Source organism: Bombina bombina, chromosome 2, assembly GCF_027579735.1.
Source record: "Bombina bombina isolate aBomBom1 chromosome 2, aBomBom1.pri, whole genome shotgun sequence".
Classification (NCBI taxonomy): Eukaryota; Metazoa; Chordata; class Amphibia; order Anura; family Bombinatoridae; genus Bombina; species Bombina bombina.
The window spans coordinates 718003461-718024388 of record NC_069500.1 but is presented as its reverse complement, the minus strand read 5'-3'; the positions used below and the strand labels follow the sequence as shown (position 1 = coordinate 718024388).

The following is a 20928-nucleotide window of genomic DNA, read 5'->3' as shown; positions in this document are numbered from 1 at the left end:
ATGTTAGCGCGCCCTAGTTTTTCATTCAAGAGCAAATATGTTATTTTCAGCTTGTAATATAAGCGCAAAATAAAAGCAATACTGAATGCGCTTAGGCAATATAAGTACACATTAGTGCTACTATTTTGCACTCCACTCCACTTGTAATGTGTGCCTATATTGGTAAGTGTACATATACATACTGCCTTTATTCATGAAATCAACTTGAAAAAAAGGTGATTTTTTTAGACTGAAAGATGATAGAGGTCCCTTTGAAAGAGAAAAGAAGCATTTCAATTGCAATAAGAAATTCCCTAAAGCATGATATATTTTATATAGATATGCAGTAATTACACATGTCTACAATATGATATGATATGATTAAAAACCAAACCAAACAGGTAAGTCCTGTAAGTATATAGCTTTTCTGAAATTAATTTATTAAGTATTAAAGGGACATTAAACACTTTGAGATGTAATATAAAATGATAAAACAAATATATATATATAAAACTCTGCAATATACTTTCATTATTTGTATGCAAATTATTATAACCCTGGGGAAGTCTCCCTATGGGTGATGGGGGAAACCAGACGTGGACTCCTTGCCCAGTGTGCTTAGAGGAATGTGGCTGTACCTCACTGACGAGGCCCATAGTAGGCCGAAACGATCGTCTGGGGTTGTCATGTTCTTTGTTCAGAGGAGAATTGCCTGGTATTTCGGGGCTGGACTGACCTTACTTGGCGGGATCAGACTGATATACTTCAGGAAAGTTTTCTTCTGTAAAAAGCACACTGGTCTAAAAGAAGCTGCCTCTGGGTGGTAAATCGCCATAGAACAAGCCACTGAGCTGTTGTTCGTTCCTGGTAGAGCGCTTCTCTCTTTATATGCAAATTATTATAACCCTGGGGAAGTCTCCCTATGGGTGATGGGGGAAACCAGACGTGGACTCCTTGCCCAGTGTGCTTAGAGGAATGTGGCTGCACCTCACTGACGAGGCCCATAGTAGGCCGAAACAATCGTCTGGGGTTGTCATGTTCTTTGTTCAGAGGAGAATTGCCTGGTATTTCGGGGCTGGACTGACCTTACTTGGCGGGATCAGACTGATATACTTCAGGAAAGTTTTCTTCTGTGAAAAGCACACTGGTCTAAAAGAAGCTGCCTCTGGGTGGTAAATCGCCATAGAACAAGCCACTGAGCTGTTGTTCGTTCCTGGTAGAGCGCTTCTCTCTTTGTATGCAAATTATTATAACCCTGGGGAAGTCTCCCTATGGGTGATGGGGGAAACCAGACATGGACTCCTTGCCCAGTGTGCATAGAGGAATGTGGCTGCACCTCACTGACGAGGCCCATAGTAGGCCGAAACGATCGTCTGGGGTTGTCATGTTCTTTGTTCAGAGGAGAATTGCCTGGTATTTCGGGGCTGGACTGACCTTACTTGGCGGGATCAGACTGATATACTTCAGGAAAGTTTTCTTCTGTGAAAAGCACACTGGTCTAAAAGAAGCTGCCTCTGGGTGGTAAATCGCCATAGAACAAGCCACTGAGCTGTTGTTCATTCCTGGTAGAGCGCTTCTCTCTTTGTATGCAAATTATTATAACCCTGGGGAAGTCTCCCTATGGGTGATGGGGGAAACCAGACGTGGACTCCTTGCCCAGTGTGCTTAGAGGAATGTGGCTGCACCTCACTGACGAGGCCCATAGTAGGCCGAAACGATCGTCTGGGGTTGTCATGTTCTTTGTTCAGAGGAGAATTGCCTGGTATTTCGGGGCTGGACTGACCTTACTTGGCGGGATCAGACTGATATACTTCAGGAAAGTTTTCTTCTGTAAAAAGCACACTGGTCTAAAAGAAGCTGCCTCTGGGTGGTAAATCGCCATAGAACAAGCCACTGAGCTGTTGTTCGTTCCTGGTAGAGCGCTTCTCTCTTTGTATGCAAAATACTTTCATTATTATTTTGTCTCCTTTTCCTGTAAACCCGTTCTGAAATTGTAATTAGAAATGGAAGTGCAGAACACTGTTATATTCCACACTGCTATTGGCTGCACACTCTAATGACTCTAATTTATAACTGTCCCTGATTGACCACAGCAGAGAAGGTAACCTAAGTTACAACATGGCAGCTCCCATTGCTTTATAGACACTAAGGGGCCGAATTATCAAGCTCCAAATTGAGCTTGATGCCCCTGTTTCTGCTCTCTGAAAACAGCTCGCTGAAAACAGCAGTTATGAAGCAGCGGTCTAAAGACTGCTGCTTCACAACTGGTCCGCTACCTCTGAGGCTGCGGTATGCAATCCGCTCAATCATATACGATTGGGCTGATTGACACCCCCTGCTAGCAGCCGATTGTCCGCGAATCTGCAGTGCACTGCTTGTGCAATGTTAGAAGCCGACAGCATATGCTGTCGGCATTCAGCGATGTCTGTCGGACAGACATTAATCGGCCCCTAAAACGATACACTGATATTATCAATATTTAAACAGCAAATTAAACTTTAAAAAATACATCTACATGGTATTCTCAGATTAATCTTTTCTTTGAATGCATTAATTCAATCTAGCATTTATTTATTGTTTAATGTCCTTTTAATACTAGGAAGAACATTTACATGCTATTTATTCAAAAAAATAATAAATCAACCCATTGTGGAACATATATGGAGAAATAAGCATTGCCGAATTAGGAAATGCTAAGTCATGTGATCGAAATCATTCTATAGAGCACCTTTAAGTCTGTAGTAGTAGGACATAATTATATTAAACACAGTTTCAGAAAAGGAAAAAATGGAATAGTAAGGGGAAAAAAGATCAAATAAGACAATGAAGGTACAAGATATAATAATGAAAAAAACTTTAGTTAAAAGCCTGTTGTGATTCAAAGAGAATGATACAGAAAAAAGCAAATCATTTAAGGTTGAACTTGACTGAAACGCTTGTATAAATGACTAAGAAACTGATATTTGAAACAGAATGAAGCTATTTATGCTCAAAAGTATTGTAGACAGTGACACATGTTCTTGTTAATATACAGAACAGTCTAATTTAAAGATAACAAGGTATTTGTACAAAGACAGGGGCATTTAAATCAGGTATTGCCAAATGTGTGCTTTCAGGTGACCACAACTTATAAATTCCCTCTGGTGGGAAGACTAGACAGAATATACCTTGCAGCCTTACCTAAATCTATTTTACCAATATAAATGAGTAAAAAATTAACACTTTATTTAACATATATGCAAATGGACAGAACAGTGAATCAGACAAAAAAAAAGGAATCTTAGAGATGGGTATAGGCACTTCCAAACTCTATATTAATCAATATTCCATAATAGGTGTCTTGAATTAAAAACATTGGTGGGCGTGGCCTAGGGACACTCGTTCAATACAGCATTACTAACTAGCGTTTTTTATTGATACCGCAGCTGATACATTGTTGTAAGTATTGAGAGCTATTGTTATAAAGGGCTCAAGTAGCATTTGGGGTGATCGTCAAAAGGCCTTGTAATTAAATAGTGCTAGCTATACTAATTATACTATGTGTAATATACTGTTACTAATTGGTACAATATTTAATCTACCATAGCAGCTTTGGGCAGATAAATGCCTAAGCAGTATACCTTACATAGCCTCAATGCTTTATGGTCTATCCCAACACAATATATTCACCTACTACGAGATATTACTATATCGAAAATTTTAATTATACTCAAGCATAAGGTTACAGCAACCAGGGTGTGAGATATATATTTTTCCTCTCCACTTGTTATTACTTTGGAGTTATTGATCAATATTATAGTAATATATAGGTAAGTCTCATTAGCCATTAACCAGTATGTGCTGTGCTGTGTGTTTGTAAGTCTGTATGTATTTATTATGGAGGAAATGAGCTAGAAATTGGCTGACTTTGTTCAATCAAAGCAGTACTCAGATAGGAGGCTGCCTTTGAGCACATAGGATGTCTGTATTTGAATATGAATGATTCAACAGTTTGTTGATTGACACTGTGATATACAGATAGCTTTTATATCAGCTCTCCAGATCTATCCTACAATACTAACCAAGCAGACAACCCACACTACCCTCTGGTCCACAAGGCCCTCATGTTTTTAATTCAAGACACCTATTATGGAATATTGATTAATATAGAGTTTGGAAGTGCCTATACCCATCTCTAAGATTCCTTTTTGGTGTCTGATTCACTGTTCTGTCCATTCGCATATATGTTAAATAAAGTGTTAATTTTTTTACTCATTTATATTGATCAGTTAGTGTTTAATTCAACACTTGGCTTAAATGCCAAAATCCTCTACAGTTCCCTAATCCCCCATACAACTAAATCTATTATATGATTACATCATTTTAGATTATTTGTTTGTATTATAGCCATACATTTATATTTGAACATTAAAGGAACAGTTTACGCCAAAATTGTTATTGTTTTAATAGATAGATAACATCTTTACTACCCATTCTTCAGCTTTGCACAACCAACATTGTTATATTAATATACTTAAAAATCTCTTTCTAAGCCTCTGCAGGCCATCTCTTATGTTATGCATTTGTTATAGCTTTTCACACCCAGACAAAGCTAGCTCATGTGTGCTATATAAATAGCATTTTGCTCACTCCTATGGAGTATTCACGAGTCAGTACTAAATGACTAAAACACAAGTCTGTAAATAACCCTGAGATAAGGGGTGCAGACTGCAAAAGGTTTAGTTACCAGGTGATCACAGAAAAAGGTAATCACAGTAAAAAGTATATTAATATAACAGTGTTGGTTATGAAAAATTGGGTAATGGGTAATAAAGAGATTATCTATCTTTTTAAACAATAACAATTTTGGAGTAGACTGTCCCTTTAAGGCTCCTAAAATATTGATCTGCTAGAAAGTGGGCCATCACTGTTTTAAATTACTGCAGCACTGACATTTTGAAAAATAAGTGTATTTGTTTTGTCCATTTACAATTAATCTATTAAATGTTCCTTTTCACTTGTAGGGGCTATTATTTCCCTCTAATGATACTGTTAAAGACATCAGAATGAGGATCCCATAGGAGCCTATGGAAGCGCGCTCTCGTGAGCGCAATGCTTCCCAGCAATGTGAACGCAAGGTCCCGTTTGCATTGCTGTGAACTTGTAAAACCAGCGCTCATTAGAATTCATGAAAGCAAAATTTAGAGCTCCATTTGTAATCTGATCCTATATGTTTTCAATGGCCTCTTTTAATTCTCAGTGCTCCTATGACTGCTGTGATTTTCACAAGCATGATAATGTCACATTCAGTGTGGAAGTTCTTAAGGGCACATGGACTTTGTCACTGTTATTAGTGATGGTAGGAGGCTCTTACAGAGCTCACATCTACCCACACCATCCTTGTTTTCTAATGAGGGGCCGTTTCTCTAAGATGCAACTGAATGCTGTAAAAATTAAACTTAGGGACAATTTATAAAAATACTGCAGGACAATGCTTCCAGATAGGAAATCTGTCCACTGTGTTTGCAGCAAGGGATGCAGCATCCTCTACCAGAATGTAAGATTACAAAACCAACTGCTTCTGCAGCCTTGCCCCCTGCTTTTGTGCAACTAACTGAATGAGCAGGGATATTCAATCATGAGTCCAGGACGCTGCTTCGTAAAGGAAAAGGTCAAAATTAAAATGTACATGGATGCTTTTTAATTTTAAATAGAAGCACTTTGCAATTTATTTCCGTTAGCAAAAAAGAAATTCTAGTAAAAAGAATTACTGTTTCAGTGGCAAATGCACAAATGATACATTTTGCTAGAGGATCAGGATTTAAACACATTGGCATTGGTGTGCATTGACTTAATATGTGTCATACAAGCCACTGCTGATTCTCTGAGAAGGTGTGGAGTTTGAAAGCTGGTGCACAAGCAACGCACAGCATATATGTGTATGCTGCTGAAAAACAGTAGACTTGTGCGCGGCGGAAAAATTTGTTTCGGATCGATTTGAATGATTTCGAATTTTGTTTTTGGATCAATTTGAATTTGGATACATTTGAATGTATTCTTTTCTGATTCATTCGGATTCGAATAAATTCGGATTTATTCGGATGTATTCGGTTTGGATTTGATTCGTAAATTCGGAAGTTTGGTATGTGTTAGGTGGGATGTGTTGTGTATTAGACTAGTATTATGTACTGTAATATTAGGTGTAACCCATAGCAGAGTGATATAACCTAATATACTATAAAATACTAGTGTAATTGTGATTAGTCCATGGCCATCCGACTGTAACAAATAAATCTACACTAATTCAGATTTATTCGTTAGTTTCGGTGCTACGGTAATTCGGAAATTTGAATCGATCCAAAGCTCCGAATTTGACAAATTCGTCCGAATTTCGATTCGGAATGAAACGAAACACACATGTCTAAAAAACAGTAATAACTTTTGCTTTAAAGCATTTTTGCTAATGGATGTACATTTCAAAAATGCTTATTTAAAATTGAAATACACATTTTAATTTTGACCTTTATATCCTTTTATCTTTAACCTTCATACATAACATCTCAGTAACATTATTAAGTCTGTGCATATTATATTTCAAACTTAAGAAAAATATATATCTTTCCATACAACTATCTATTAAAAGGTGTTTGTTGAATTAATTTTAATTAATTTGTTTTTGTTTTATCTGAACAGCTGAAAGAAAACGATCACTAGGTAAAGATTACCATCCACTTTGCTTGAAGTGTTTTAAGTGCAAGCGACAGCTTACTGCAGGCCAGCATGCAGAGGTAGGCTTTAAACACTGCATGATTAACAGACCTAAAGAGAAGATCTCAAAATCTTTAATTGGAGTTATATATTTACAGCAATTTCTGGCTGAATATAGCAGATGCTTGATATATCCATGTGTTTTGTCATATATTGTTGTTGTAGACTTAGGCCTCAGTTCCAGTCTGTCAGAAATACTAGTTCTATATTAAAAAGTTGGGTCAGACATTTTTAGTGTAAAAGTATGAATATATATCAAAAATATTTAATAACAAAAAAATAATTAAATAACAAAAAAATAAAACATATAAATTCACAATAAAAAAAAAAAAAAATTTATGCACAATTCATAATATTCTGAAAACAATGTATGCACAATAAAAACATATATTCTGAAAATACAAATGATCCAAGCATCTAATATTGTGAGCTCAAGACCGGTTACGGATCAAAAGTTAGCAGTTAAAGCTTGTTACTATATAGCAGCAATGGAAGCTTGTATAGCGTCTTTAGGATTTAACCTAATTGGTACCTTATGTCCTCAGTGAGTATAACCAAGTTCCATAAATTGATGGGGTCACTTATGTGAATACCTGATCCTTGGAAACTGTACTGTGAAAACTCAGTTGGCTAAATTATTAGCTTGGGTGCTATAAACAGCACTATGTATCCTCGGCAGCACTGTGTGTCTTTAGCGTTCTAGAGAAACAGTGTATCCTCGCTGTAAGTACTTCCGGTTGTTAGGTTAGCGCTGTTCTCGTAGGATATACTGGAAATTCGAAGTCCTAAGCCAGTGCTTTCCAAACTGTGTGTCGGGACACACTAGTGTGTCGGCAGCAGTGTGTAGGTGTGTCCCTGCTTCAGCACAATTTTTTTTAAATTTGATTTTTTTTTAATTTTTTTTTTTTGGTTTCTGACTTTCCGCCTGCCTGCTATGCATATCACATGGTTGACACATGATTGATACCTAGTGGGTCACAGATCATCTTAACTAATTGGCGCAGCTCAGTGGGAACTGAAACTATTCCCATTGGCGGTACATTGGCTCATGACTGCACATGTAGTCTCCTTAATTGGCTTGTGACTGCATGTGTAGTCAGTGAGTGGGACAGCAGTGTGTTTGCAGTGCATGCAGTAGTTAGTAGGGCTCACGGAGCTCTGAGGGCGGCAGCTTAAATGCTGAGCTGAAGTCAGAGCGTATTTTTTGCAGCTATCTCCCAGTAGTGCATTGCTGCTTCTGCTCTTGATATATGGCTAGGAAGTGGAAGCTTAAAAATGCTTGATGATGAAATGTGAGTATCTTTATCTAATATTCCACCAAATATTCAGAAATTGTGTTCATCCCATCAACCTCATAAATCCCATTAAAATAGTAAGTAGCTATTGGTGTTATTAAAACATTTTTTAATTCTTGCACATACATACTGTTACTTGTAAATACATATTATTATTATATAATTTATGTATGTGTCCGTATATTTTTAGACAAGTTAGTTTAACCTCCTTTTTGCAAGTACAACTGAATTAATTACCGTGTCGCGAAATGATGTAGGTCTTAAAAGTGTGTCACCAACATGAAAAGTTTGGAAAGCTCTGTACTAAGCAATGATTGATATCGGAACAGTATAGAGATCAATTGGATTGATGGGTCTTATTTGTACAAGTAGGTCCTGGAACAGGAATTATACATTTAGAGAATATTCAAATTTTGGAAATAGCTCGATGTACTTGCCCTATCTACTCACAGTCAGACCACACCAGTTGAGCCCAATAAGTATATTTGTATCCAGAGTAAGCAAATCTACGCGTTTCAGCCGCCAGGGGCCTTTATCAAGATCTTGATAAAGATCTTGCTTAGGACTTCGAATTTCCAGTATATCCTACAAGAACAGCGCTAACCTAACAACCGGAACTGCTCAAGGATACATAGTGCTGTTTATAGCACCCAAGCTAATAATTTAGCCAACTGAGTTTTCACAGTACAGTTTCCAAGGATCAGGTATTCACATAAGTGACCCTGTCAATTTACGGAACTTGGTTATACTTACTGAGGACATAAGGTACCAATTAGGTTAAATCCTAAAGACGCTATACAAGCTTCCGTTGCTGATATATAGTAACAAGCTTTAACTGCTAACACTTGATCCGTAACCGGTCTTGAGCTCACAATATTAGATGCTTGGATCATTTGTATTTTCAGAATATATGTATTATTGTGCATAAATTGTTTTCAGAATATTATGAATTGTGCATAAAATTTTTTTACTTTTTTTATTGTGAATTTATATGTTTTATTTTTTTGTTATTTAATTATTTTTTTGTTATTAAATATTTTTGATATATATTCATACTTTTAGCATTCCGTGATTTCTATTGGACATTTGAAGTTGTAATTATACATTGCTTTCGGCTCTTTTTGGAGGAATCATCCATCTTTTGTGCTTATCTGGGCATTATTCCAGTTATCACGTGGGTTATAATCCCTATAATTCCTTATATTTGGGAAAGTAAATATAGTCACCATATTTGTCTCAATCCCCCTAATTTGAGTACACTATATCTTCTAGGTAGAAGTTCATGTTTTAATATTGCACTTCTCAGCTATTCTAGCGCAATCCCATAATCCCCCCTTTTTCTTTTTGCTTTTGGGTGTTCTTTTGAGGTTAGATCACCTATTTTGGGATTAGCATTTGAGAAAATTGAGTGTTAGTATCTTTTAATCACACACCCACATTCTTCAGACACTTTTTTTTATAATTTTTTTAAAACAACAATCACAATCTTACTAAAACACATGTAAGCTTTTTAACTCCCACAATATATGATATGATTTTTTTGTACAATTGCACTGTAATTGACCAATAAGGGTTGACGTTCACCAAAACCGAATGAATACACACACAAAAAAAATATTAAACTGCATAATAAGCATCCAAACCCCAAATGGCTGGTTCACACACTTTTTCTTTTACATACCATCCCCATAGACTCAATAGCCAATCACAAACATTGACAACATGACCTACATGCAACAAGTAATTTGCATTCTAATGTCGAAAAATTATCAAAATTATTGTTATCGACCCCTTAATGTGATATTATTACTAAACAGTTTACCACATTTGTTACCACTTTTTATTGGATACATTAGAATTTCACTTGAAAAACTTTTTAGCAAGCCTCTAGAACATAGTCTTTCATGTGTACATATATATATATATACACTCTGCAAAAAAATATGAATGGAGTTGTTTAGTTTTCATAGATTTCATATATAATTACAATGAAATAAACCTCATCTATTTTCACAGTCGAAGAATGGAAAAAGATTATAAAAAAAAACAAAAGAATTACACTGTATAAAACATTGGTATAATTGTTTTAGAAATGAGTATGCTAAACACCATTTGCACAACAATGTTACAATGTTTTTGATATATTTTTATATTTCTCTTTTAGTACGATGATAAACCATATTGTAACCGATGCTATCTTCTGCATTTTGGACCAAGAGGTAAATATGTAAATATTCATGCTAGCACATGGTAATTATATTGTGTGTATTTGTATATCTATGCATGTATGTATATAAACAGTTGTAAGCTTCCAGGACACTAAGGTCCCTTTGTCAGGCTATAATATGATATAAATGCCGGGCAGACGAGGGCAGCTAATCGCATGCGAGCAGGGGCTTTCAATCTTTGACTAGTCTGGGATGATTGTAATCCACTAGCTCAGAGCTAGCGTATTTTTTGTAAATAGTGGTGCTATGACTGCTTCTTCTGAACTATGGAGTGCCGGCTTGCTCATGCAAGCCTGACCTGAAGGTGCACCAAAGCTTCAGCCCCAGCTTGATAAATGGAGCCCTTCGCCACATTTTATAAACAAGAGAAAACAGTTATCTGTGCACTATCCCTAAACTAATATTAAAAAGAGAGATTTTAGTACCATATTTTAGACTAGGGGGCCAATTTATCATAGTGCGAGCGGACATGATACAATGTAGCTTATCATGTCCGCCGCACATCGATAAATGCCAACAGCATACACTGTCTGCATTTATCATTGCACAAGCAGTTCTTGTGAACTGCTTGTGCAATGCCGCCCCCTGCAGATTGGCCACTAGCAAGGGGTGTCAATCAACCCGATCGTATTCAATTGGGTCGATTTCTGTCCGCGGCCTCAGAGCAGGCGGATTAGTTATCGAGCAGCGGCCTGAAGGCTTGTGCGGAAACAGGGGCATCAAGCTCTATTCAGAGTTTGATCATTCGGCCCGTAGATATTTAAGCTCATCAGTCCACATCTAGGCAACCCCATAGACAAGTTCTTCTCTAATACATTTCAATATGGGATGTATTTGAAATCAGTGATACTGAGCATCTATACCTTGGTTTTAAGAAAAGGGTAGCTATTTACTAGCTATGAATTTAAATAGCATGCCAAAGTGTAAAAGTGCAGGTAGGGAGCTGCACACTGTGCGTAATCACCAATACTGTCCAAATAAATTGTAAATTCTTATAACAAATACATAAAATTAACTTTATTTTATTAAATTGGATTATTACTTTAAATATATAACTATTTTTTTTTATTAAAATCATTATAGCTTTAAGTGTAGGACTTTTTTTTAAGGATAGCAGCTGGTAGTAAAGGCTTTACACCAGATTTTACTTGGTATAAAAAAACCTCTAAGATACAAAAGCAGTATCTAACCATTATTTAAGAGTTGTGAGACTGCAGGCCATTATCTCATGGCCAAGTTATTTTGGGCAGAAATACCTCTACTATAATGAAATCTTGCTTCCCATTATATCCTATTGTTGTAATTAAACATCTCAATGCACAGTAATTTTTAAGACATTTTGGCAACCTGCATTTCGAATTATGGCTTGGGCTAGGGTTATGATTGGTGCCAGAGTTAAACAAAAGTCACCTTACATTAAACTTTTCAACATCTGGGCATACTCCAGATTTCCACCTAAATATTCTGGTTGTAGGATAGTCTAGGCAAATACTGGATAGTAAAATATTGGAAATATTGCTGAATATTGCAACAATTATTATCTAAAAATAAACAGGTCTTAAATAACTGTAAAGTACAAAGATGAACGTCTAGACCAGACATCCTCAAACTTGGCCCTCCAGAGGTTTTGGAACTACATTTCCAATGATGCTCAGCCAGCATATCAGCTGGCTGAGCATCATGGGAAATGTAGTTCCAAAACCTCTGGAGGGCCAAGTTTGAGGATGTCTGTTCTAGACAGACTTCACTTGGAAGGTTCCAAATACTGTACAATAGCAAAACACAAAGAAAAGTATTAACCTCACTGAAGTATAAAATTAAATTACAGTTAAATTTAATATGCACAAAGTGACTAATTATTATCTGTATGTGGTGCACAAAACATATTTAAAGTAAAACTAAATTATTTTAATGGAAATCCTCTATATAAAAAAAGGTAAAAGAAAAAAAAAAGGAACTTTATTTTAAACCAACTAAACTAGAAATAGAAGAAAACAATTAGGGCCAGATTACAAGAAGTGTGCTAATGCTAGGAGTATAGTTTGCTAATATTATCACGCAACTTGATATTACATGTCCATGGTAAACCAGATTTACCAGAGAAGGTTTAGTGTGGGCAACATCGCTCTAGCACACCGATTACTTTCAAAGGATATCACAACCTATAGTGCTGAAAGGTATGGATTGCACACAAGTGAAGTAAAGTTTAGGGGTAATTTCCCCCCACCCCACAAAACACATCTAAAACATATTAAAATAAAGTATTACACTTATATATACATATTAAATATAAATATATATATATATATATATATATATATATAACATTTATATAAAAATGTTTCAAAAGGATTAAAAAGGGATATGGTATATGGTAAGGAAGTGTATAAATAAGTGTCTGTGTGTATGTAAACGTGTATATATGTGTATACATACATAAAAATATACACATATATGAACATACAGTCATAGCCAAAAATATTGGCACTCCTGCATTTCTGTCAAATAATGCACCACTTCGCCCAGAAAATTGTTGCAATTACAAATGTTTAGGCATTCTCATGTTTATGTATTTTGTTTCTATTGGTATGACACAAAAAAGTGAAGAAAAAAAAAGCCAAATCTGACGCATTCCACGCAAAACTCCAAAAATTGACTGGACAAAATTATTGGCACCTTCTCAAAGTTGTAAGAAATAATTGCATTCCAAGTTTGTGATGCTCCTGTAATTTGTAATTAAACTCACCTGTATCAATTAACAGGTGCTGACAATATAGAAATCACACTGGCAACCAGTTAAAATGGTGAAAATTGACTCAACCTTTCTGTTGTGTGTCTCTGTGTGCCACACTGAGCATGGAGAAGAGAAAGAGCAGCAAATAATTGTCTGAGGATTTGAGAACCAAAATTGTGTAAAAGCATGGAAAATCTCAAGGTTACAGGTCCATCTCCAGAGATCTTAATTGTCCCTGTGTCCACTGTGAGCAACATTGTCAAGAAGTTTACAGCCCATGGCTAATCTCCTTGGATGTGGACAAAAGAGAAAAATTGATCAAAGATTGCAACAAAGGATTGTTCGAATGGTGGATAAAGAACCTTGATCAACTTCCAGACAAAGTCAAGCTGACATTCAGGCACAGGGTCCAAATGTGTTAGCTCGTACTATATGTTGCCATCTGAATGAAAAGGGACGCTATGGTAGGAGACCCAAGAGGACCCCACTGCTCACACAGAAACATAAAAAAACAGATTGGAGTTTGCCAAAATTTACCTGAGGAATCCAAAATCCTTTTGGGAGAATGTGCTGTGGACAGACAAAACAAATTACAGCTTTTTGGTAAAGCCCATCATTCTACTGTTTTAAGAAAAAGAAATGAGGCTTTTAAAGAAAACAATACAGTTCCTACAATCAAACATGGTGGAGGTTCACTGATCTTTTGGGGTTGCTTTGCTGCTTCAGGCACTGGATGTCTTGACTGTGTGCATGGAATTATGAAATGGTAAGGCTACCAAAGAATTCTGTGGTACAATGTAGGGCCCAGTGTTAGAAAGTTGGGTCTCCGTCAGAGGTCATGAGTCATACAGCAGGACAATGACCCAAAGCACATCTCAAAAAGCACCCAGAAATGTTTTAAGGCAAAGCGCCGGAGAGTACTGAACTGGACAGCAATGAGTCCAGATCTCAATCCAGTAGAGCACCTGTAGAGAGATCTCAAAACAGTAGTTTGGAAAAGGAACTCTACCAATCTGAGAGACCTGGAGCAGTTGGCAAAAGAAGAGTGGTCCATAATTCCAGTAAAGAGGTGTAAGAGTTTTGCGTGGAATGTGTCAGATTTGGCTTTTTTTTCTCCACTTTTTTGTTTCATACCAATACAAACAAAAGAAATAAACAGGAGAATGCCTAAATATTTGTAATTGCAACAATATTCCAAATACAAAATTATTTATAAAAACACTTTAAAGGAATATATCAATAATTCATTCATCATTCTATCTTTTAATAATTACCGGCATTTTAATTATGTGATCACAATCAGCCATTATCATTGTTTATCTCTTACATATTTTTCATTATCAGTTAAGCGAAAAATGACCTTATACTTAAAGGGATAGAAAGGTCAAAAAGGAAATGTACATGGGTGCATTTCAATTTGAAAGGTAAGCATTTTTGCATTATACTTTCTATAGCAAAAATGCTTCCAGTAAAAGTTATTACTGTTTTTCTTCAGCATATGCACATATCCTATGAGGGCCCGTGCACTATTAATAAAGCACCACACCTGCTCAGAGAGCTGGCTGTGGTGTGTATTGCTTCTGAAAATATAATATGTGTCATACAAGCCACTAATGAATCCCTGAGAAGGTGCGCTGTTTGAATACTGGTGCATGGGCCCTCACAAGATATGTGCGTATGCCACAGAAAAACAGTCATAACTTTTACTAGAAGCATTATTGCTAATGGTAGTAGTAATAGTATATTGCAAAAATGCTTCTATTTCAAATTGAAATGCACCCATGCAGATTTCATTTTTGATGTCTCTATCCCTTAACGACCAGCGCCGTACCCTGTACGTCGCTGCAGTCCTGGGCTTCTCTCTGCCGCAATCTCGCTCAAAATAGCGAGATTGTGCTATTTCTCATGCCCCACGAGTGGGGCACTGCAGAAATAGATTTGCAGAGTTACCGATGCCAATCGTTGGTGGGTGGTGCCAATCGTTGGTGGGTGAGAGGGTAAGGGATCTGGGAGGGGGTAGGGTATTGAGGGGGGCAGCTACACTACAGAAAAAAATTGTATTTTAATTTTTAATTTTTTTATTAATTGCCTAATTTGCAGAAAACTGGGTACTGGCAGACAGCTGACAGTACCTAATATGGCGGCAAATAGGTAGAGGAGGGAGGGTTAGAGAGCTGTTTGGGAGGTAAGGGGGGATACTACCCAGTAGAATATATATATATATATATATATATAAAAAAAAAAAAAAAAAAAAAAGCCTTTTATACTTAAGATGGGGGTGTTGTGGGTGGGGGATGGAAGAGAGCTGTTGGAGAGGGGTCAGAGAGAGATCAGGGGTTGGATGTGTCAGGTGGGAGACTGATCTCTACACTAAAGCTAAAATTAACCCTTCAAGCTACCCAATTAACCCCTTCACTGCTGGGCATAATACAAGTGTGGTGCGCATCGGCTTTTAGCGGCCTTCTAATTACCAAAAAACAATGCCAAAGCCATATATGTCTGCTATTTTTGAACAAAGGGGATCTCAGATAAGCATTTACAACCATTTGTATCATAATTGCACAAACCTAAAGTTTGTGAAAAAGTTAACAATTTTTTTAATTTGATCGCATTTGGCGGTGAAATGGTGGCATGAAATATACCAAAATGGGCCTAGATCAATACCGTCTACTAAAAAAAAATATGTACATGTGAAGGGTTATTCAGGGATTCTTGACAGATATCAGTGTTAAAATGTAACTATCGCTACTTGTATTTATTGCCCTATAACTTGCAAAAAAGCAAAGAATATGTAAACATTGGGTATTTCTAAACTCAGGACAAAATTTTGAAACTATTTAGCATGGGTGTTTTTTGGTGGTTGTAGATGTGTAAGAGATTTTGGGGGTCAAAGTTAGAAAAAGTGTGTTTTTTTTCAATTTTTTTATCATATTTTATAAAAGATTTTATAGTAAATGATATGCAGCTAGATTACGAGTTTTGCGTTACGAGTGAAAAAGCATCGTTATGCTTCATAACAATGCTTTTCCCCTAACGCCGCTATTACAAGTCTTGTAGGTATAGGTGTACCGCAAACCTTTTTGGCCGTCACACAACGTCAGTACTGCACTTTTAAAAAAGTCCTTTTTCAATGGGACTTTCATAGCGCCGGTATTAAAAGTTTTGCTGTGAGGTCAAAAAGTGAGCGGTACACCCTATACTGACAAGATTCGTACCACCATCTAAAGTCAGTAGTTATGAGATTTACGTTACAAATCTGTAGCATAAAACTCATAACTAAAGAGTTAAAAAGTACACTAACACCCATAAACTACCTATTAACCCCTAAACCGAGGCCCTCCCGCATCGCAAACACTAAAATAAATTTATTAACCCCTAATCTGCCACTCCCCAACATCATTGCCACTATAATAAACCTATTAACCCCTAAACCGCCACCCTCCCGCATTGCAAACACTATTTATTAACCCCTAATCTGCCGTCCGCCCACACCGCCGCAATAGTAAACCTATTAACCACTAAACTGCAAGCCCCCCACAACGAAATATACTAAAATAAACTATTAACCCCTAAACCTCTGGCCTCCTTCATCACTACATAAAAACATTAACCCCTAAACCTAACCCTAACGTAACCCTAAGCCTAAGTCTAACCCTAACCCTAACACCGCCTAAACCTATCTTAAATATAATTCAAATAAATCAAAATTAAACTTACAATTATTACCTAAATAATTCCTATTTAAAACTAAATACTTACCTATAAAATAAAACCTAAGCTAGCTACAAAATAAATAATAGTTACATTGTAGCTAGCTTATGTTTTATTTTTGTTTCACAGGTAAGTTTGTATTTAGTTTAACTAGGTAGACTAGTCAGTAAATAGTTATTAACTATTTACTAACTACCTAGCTAAAATAAATACAAAGTTACCTGTAAAATAAAACCTAACCTGCCTTACAATAAAACCTAACATTACAATCAAATAAAATAAATTCAATTAATAAAACACAATTATCTAAATTACAAAAACAAATAAACACTAAATTACACAAAATAAAAAAATAAAAAAAGAAATTATCAAAAATAAAAACGAATTACTCCTAATTTAATAGCCCTATCAAAATAAAAAAGCCCACCCAAAATAAAAAAAACATAGCCTACACTAAACTGCCAATGGCCTTTAAAAGGGGGCAAGAAATCAGCTATTTTACCTGTTAAAAAAATACAAACACCCCCCAACAGTAAAACCCACCACCCACCCAACCAAACCACCCAAATAAAAACCTATCTAAATAAACCTAAGCTAACCATTTCCCTGAAAAGGGCATTTGAATGGGCATTGCCCTTAAAAGGGCATTTAGCTCTTTTAACATTGCCCAAACCCTAAGCTAAAAATAGAACCCACCCAATAAACCCTTAAAAAAACCTAACACTAACCACCGACGATCCACTTACAGTTTTCGAAGACCGGACATCCATCCTCATCCAGTCGGCAGAAGTCTTAAACCAAGCGGGCAGAAGTCCTCATCAAAGCCGGCAGAAGTCTTCATCCAAGCGGGCAGAAGTCTTCATCCAGACGGCATCTTCTATCTTCATCCATCCATCCGGCGCGGAGCGGGTCCATCTTCAAGCCATCCGGCACGGAGCATCCTCTTCTTCCGATTGCTGCTGTAGAATGAAGTTTCCCTTTAAGTGATGTCATCCAAGATGGCATCCCTTATATTCCGATTGGCTGATAGAATTCTATCAGCCAATAGGAATTAAAGGTGAAAAAATCCTATTGGCTGTTGCAATCAGCCAATAGGATTGAGCTTGAATTCTATTGGCTGATTGGAATAGACAATAGAATTCAAGCTCAATCCTATTGGCTGATTGGATCAGCCAATAGGCTGAAAGATCAATCCTATTGGCTGATTGCAACAGCCAATAGGATTTTTTCACCTTTAATTCCTATTGGCTGATAGAATTCTATCAGCCAATCGGAATATAAGGGACACCATCTTGGATGACGTCACTTAAAGGGAAACTTCATTCTACAGCAGCGATCGGAAGAAGAGGATGCTACGCGCCGGATGTCTTGAAGATGGACCCGCTCTGCGCCGGATGGATGAAGATAGAAGTTGCCGTCGGGATGAAGACTTCTGCCCACTTAGATGAAGACTTCTGCCGGCTTCAATGAGGACTTCTGCCCGCTTGGATGGTTTTACTGTTGGGGAGTGTTTGTATTTTTTTAACAGGTAAAAGAGCTGATTTCTTTGGGGCAATGCCACGCAAAAGGCCCTTTTAAGGGCCATTGGCAGTTTAGTGTAGGCTAGGGTTTTTTTTATTTTGGGTGGGCTTTTTTATTTTGATAGGGCTATTATAATAGGAGTAATTCGTTTTTATTTTTGATAATTTCTTTTTTATTTTGTGTAATTTAGTGTTTATTTTATTTTTTTGTAATTAAGATAATTGTATTTTATTAATTTAATTTATTTTATTTGATTGTAATGTTAGGTTTTAGTGTAAGGCAGTTTAGGTTTTATTTTATATATATGAATTAAGATAATCAAGATTCCACCATATATATTTCATGTATATGAGAGACATATAGTCTTATTGACTTCAGTTTATACATCTGCCTTTGGTATATATATACAGTATTTCTTACTTATGAGAGTCTGCGTATCCATATAGGATACTTTGTTACTGTTTATAGCGCCTCCTATATGGATTGTAGACCCCTTTTTGTTTTAGGTTTTATTTCACAGGTAAATTTGTATTTATTTTAACTAGGTAGCTAGTAAATAGTTAATAACTATTTACTAACTAGTCTATCTAGTTAAAATGAATACAAACTTACCTGTGAAATAAAAATAAAACCTAAGATAGCTACAATATAACTATTAGTTATATTGTAGCTAGCTTAGGTTTCTTTTTACAGGTAAGTATTTAGTTTTAAATAGGAATTATTTAGGTAATAATTGTAAGTTTAATTTAGATTTATTTTAAATATATTTAAGTTAGGGAGGGTTAGGCTTAGGTTTACGTTATTGTTAGGGTTATGCTTAGGGTTAGGGCTAGGTTAGGGTTAGGTTTAGGGGGTTAATATATTTATTTAGTGTTAGTGATGTGGGAGGCCAGGTTTAGGGGTTAATAACTTTAGTATAGTGGTGGCGACATTGGGGATGGCAGATTAGGGGTTAATAACTGTAATGTACGTGGCGGCGATGTTAGGGGCAGCAGATTAGTGGTGTTTAGATGTGTTTTTTATGTTATGGTGTTAGGTTTAAACGTAACTTTTTCTTTCCCCATAAACATTAATGGGGCTGCGTTAGGGAGCTTTTGTTTCCGCGATCGCATCCCCATTGATGTTTATGAGGAAATCGTGCACGAGCACATCAAAACACCGCTTGTATTTGGGTGAAGTATGGAGCTCAACGCAACCATATTGCCCGCACAGGCCGGGTTTCACGGGAACCTGTAATAGCAGCACTATAGGGAGGTTAAATACTGCCACTTTTGTGGCGGTCGTTAATTTCGCTATAGCGCTCAAAACTCGTAATCTAGCTGAATGTATGATGAAAATAATGGTATCTTTAGAAAGTCAATTTAATGAAGAGAAAAACTGTATATAATATGTGTGGGTACAGTAAATGAGTAAGAGGGAAATTACAGCTAAACACAAACACCGCAGAAATGTAAAAATAGCCCTGGTCCCTAACGGTAAGAAAATTGAAAAATTGTCTTGTCACTAAGGGGATAACATGTGCCAGTCCAGGACAGTAGGAAGCCCCATCACCAAACAGATTCAAATACTAATTGCTGAATCAAAGTAAGTTTAAAAATAAATAACTTTTAGAAAACTGTTAAGATACATACATACATATTATGGTTTTGGATTGCAAAACTAATAATATTTTCTATCTTCTGTCATAAAATTAAATATCTTTAAGATAATTACACAATTATTTTTTTTTTAAGGAGCCCGTGCAACATCTTCTCGGTCATCTTTTGGGCCAGGGACAACATCTTCTACTTCCAAATCAATGGAGAACCAAAACAGAGCCAATGAAACATGAGTTACCAACCCTGAACATACTGATTAAAGGGACGTGAATCCCAAATGTTTTATTTTATGATTCAGACAGAGCATGCAATTTTAAACAACTTTGCAATTTACTTCTATTATCTATTTTACTTCCTTCCACTGTATCCTTTGTTGAATATCATATCTAGGATGGCTCAAGAGCAGCACTGCACCACTGTTAGCTAACTGCTGAATGGTGGCTGCATGTATATGACCTTTGTGATTGGCTCACCTGATGTGATCATGTGATACCAAGATAATTAAACAAATTTGATAATAGATATAAATTGGAAAGTTGCTCTATCTGAATCATGAAATAATATTTTTGGGTGTCATGTCCTTTAAGCAAGAACATTCTGAGTTACTTTTGCAAAATATTTTTTTTTTCAATTAGCTGAAATTCAAAATACATATACTGTGCCTTTTTATGTTAAGTCTAGTTTGCTTTTCGTATAATTCATTTCAGAATGTTTTTATTAATTTCTATGTGCAACAAATAATTGTTTCATAGCAATATGTTGTTGTTTTTTAATTTAATTTTCAAGTTTATTACAAGAGAATTTTTGAAAAGTAATAAAATGTTTGTTTTTTTTACTTTAAGTTCATTTTGCACAACAAAATGAAGCAATGTATGTATTTAAAATGGGTTTGCTTTATATCATGGAGTAAGTTAATTAATTAGTATATGGAATATTAGTTCATTAGTAAAAATTAAAGGACATTTTTTTAGATTTTTGTTTCTCAAACTCCTTTGCAAATTTGTTTGTAAATAACAGAATATGTCTGAGCATAGTTTACTAACAATGTATGACTGATAGGGTCACTCACTCTCACAGACTTTTCAAATATGTTCGCTACATTGATGATATATTCA

At 36.1% G+C, this 20928-nt stretch overlaps 1 protein-coding gene across 1 annotated transcript in view; it reads left to right on the top strand.

The window, feature by feature from the left end:
• Window positions 1-20527, top strand: part of LOC128647966 (cysteine-rich protein 1) — an 86142-nt gene extending 65615 nt beyond the window's left edge. The window contains exons 2-4 of the mRNA XM_053700645.1: window positions 6652-6746; window positions 10186-10240; window positions 19949-20527. Coding sequence (XP_053556620.1) covers window positions 6652-6746; window positions 10186-10240; window positions 19949-20046 — 248 coding nt within the window. The 3' untranslated portion in view covers window positions 20047-20527. The remainder of the gene's footprint in view (window positions 1-6651; window positions 6747-10185; window positions 10241-19948) is intronic.
• Window positions 20528-20928: the final 401 nt, after the last annotated feature.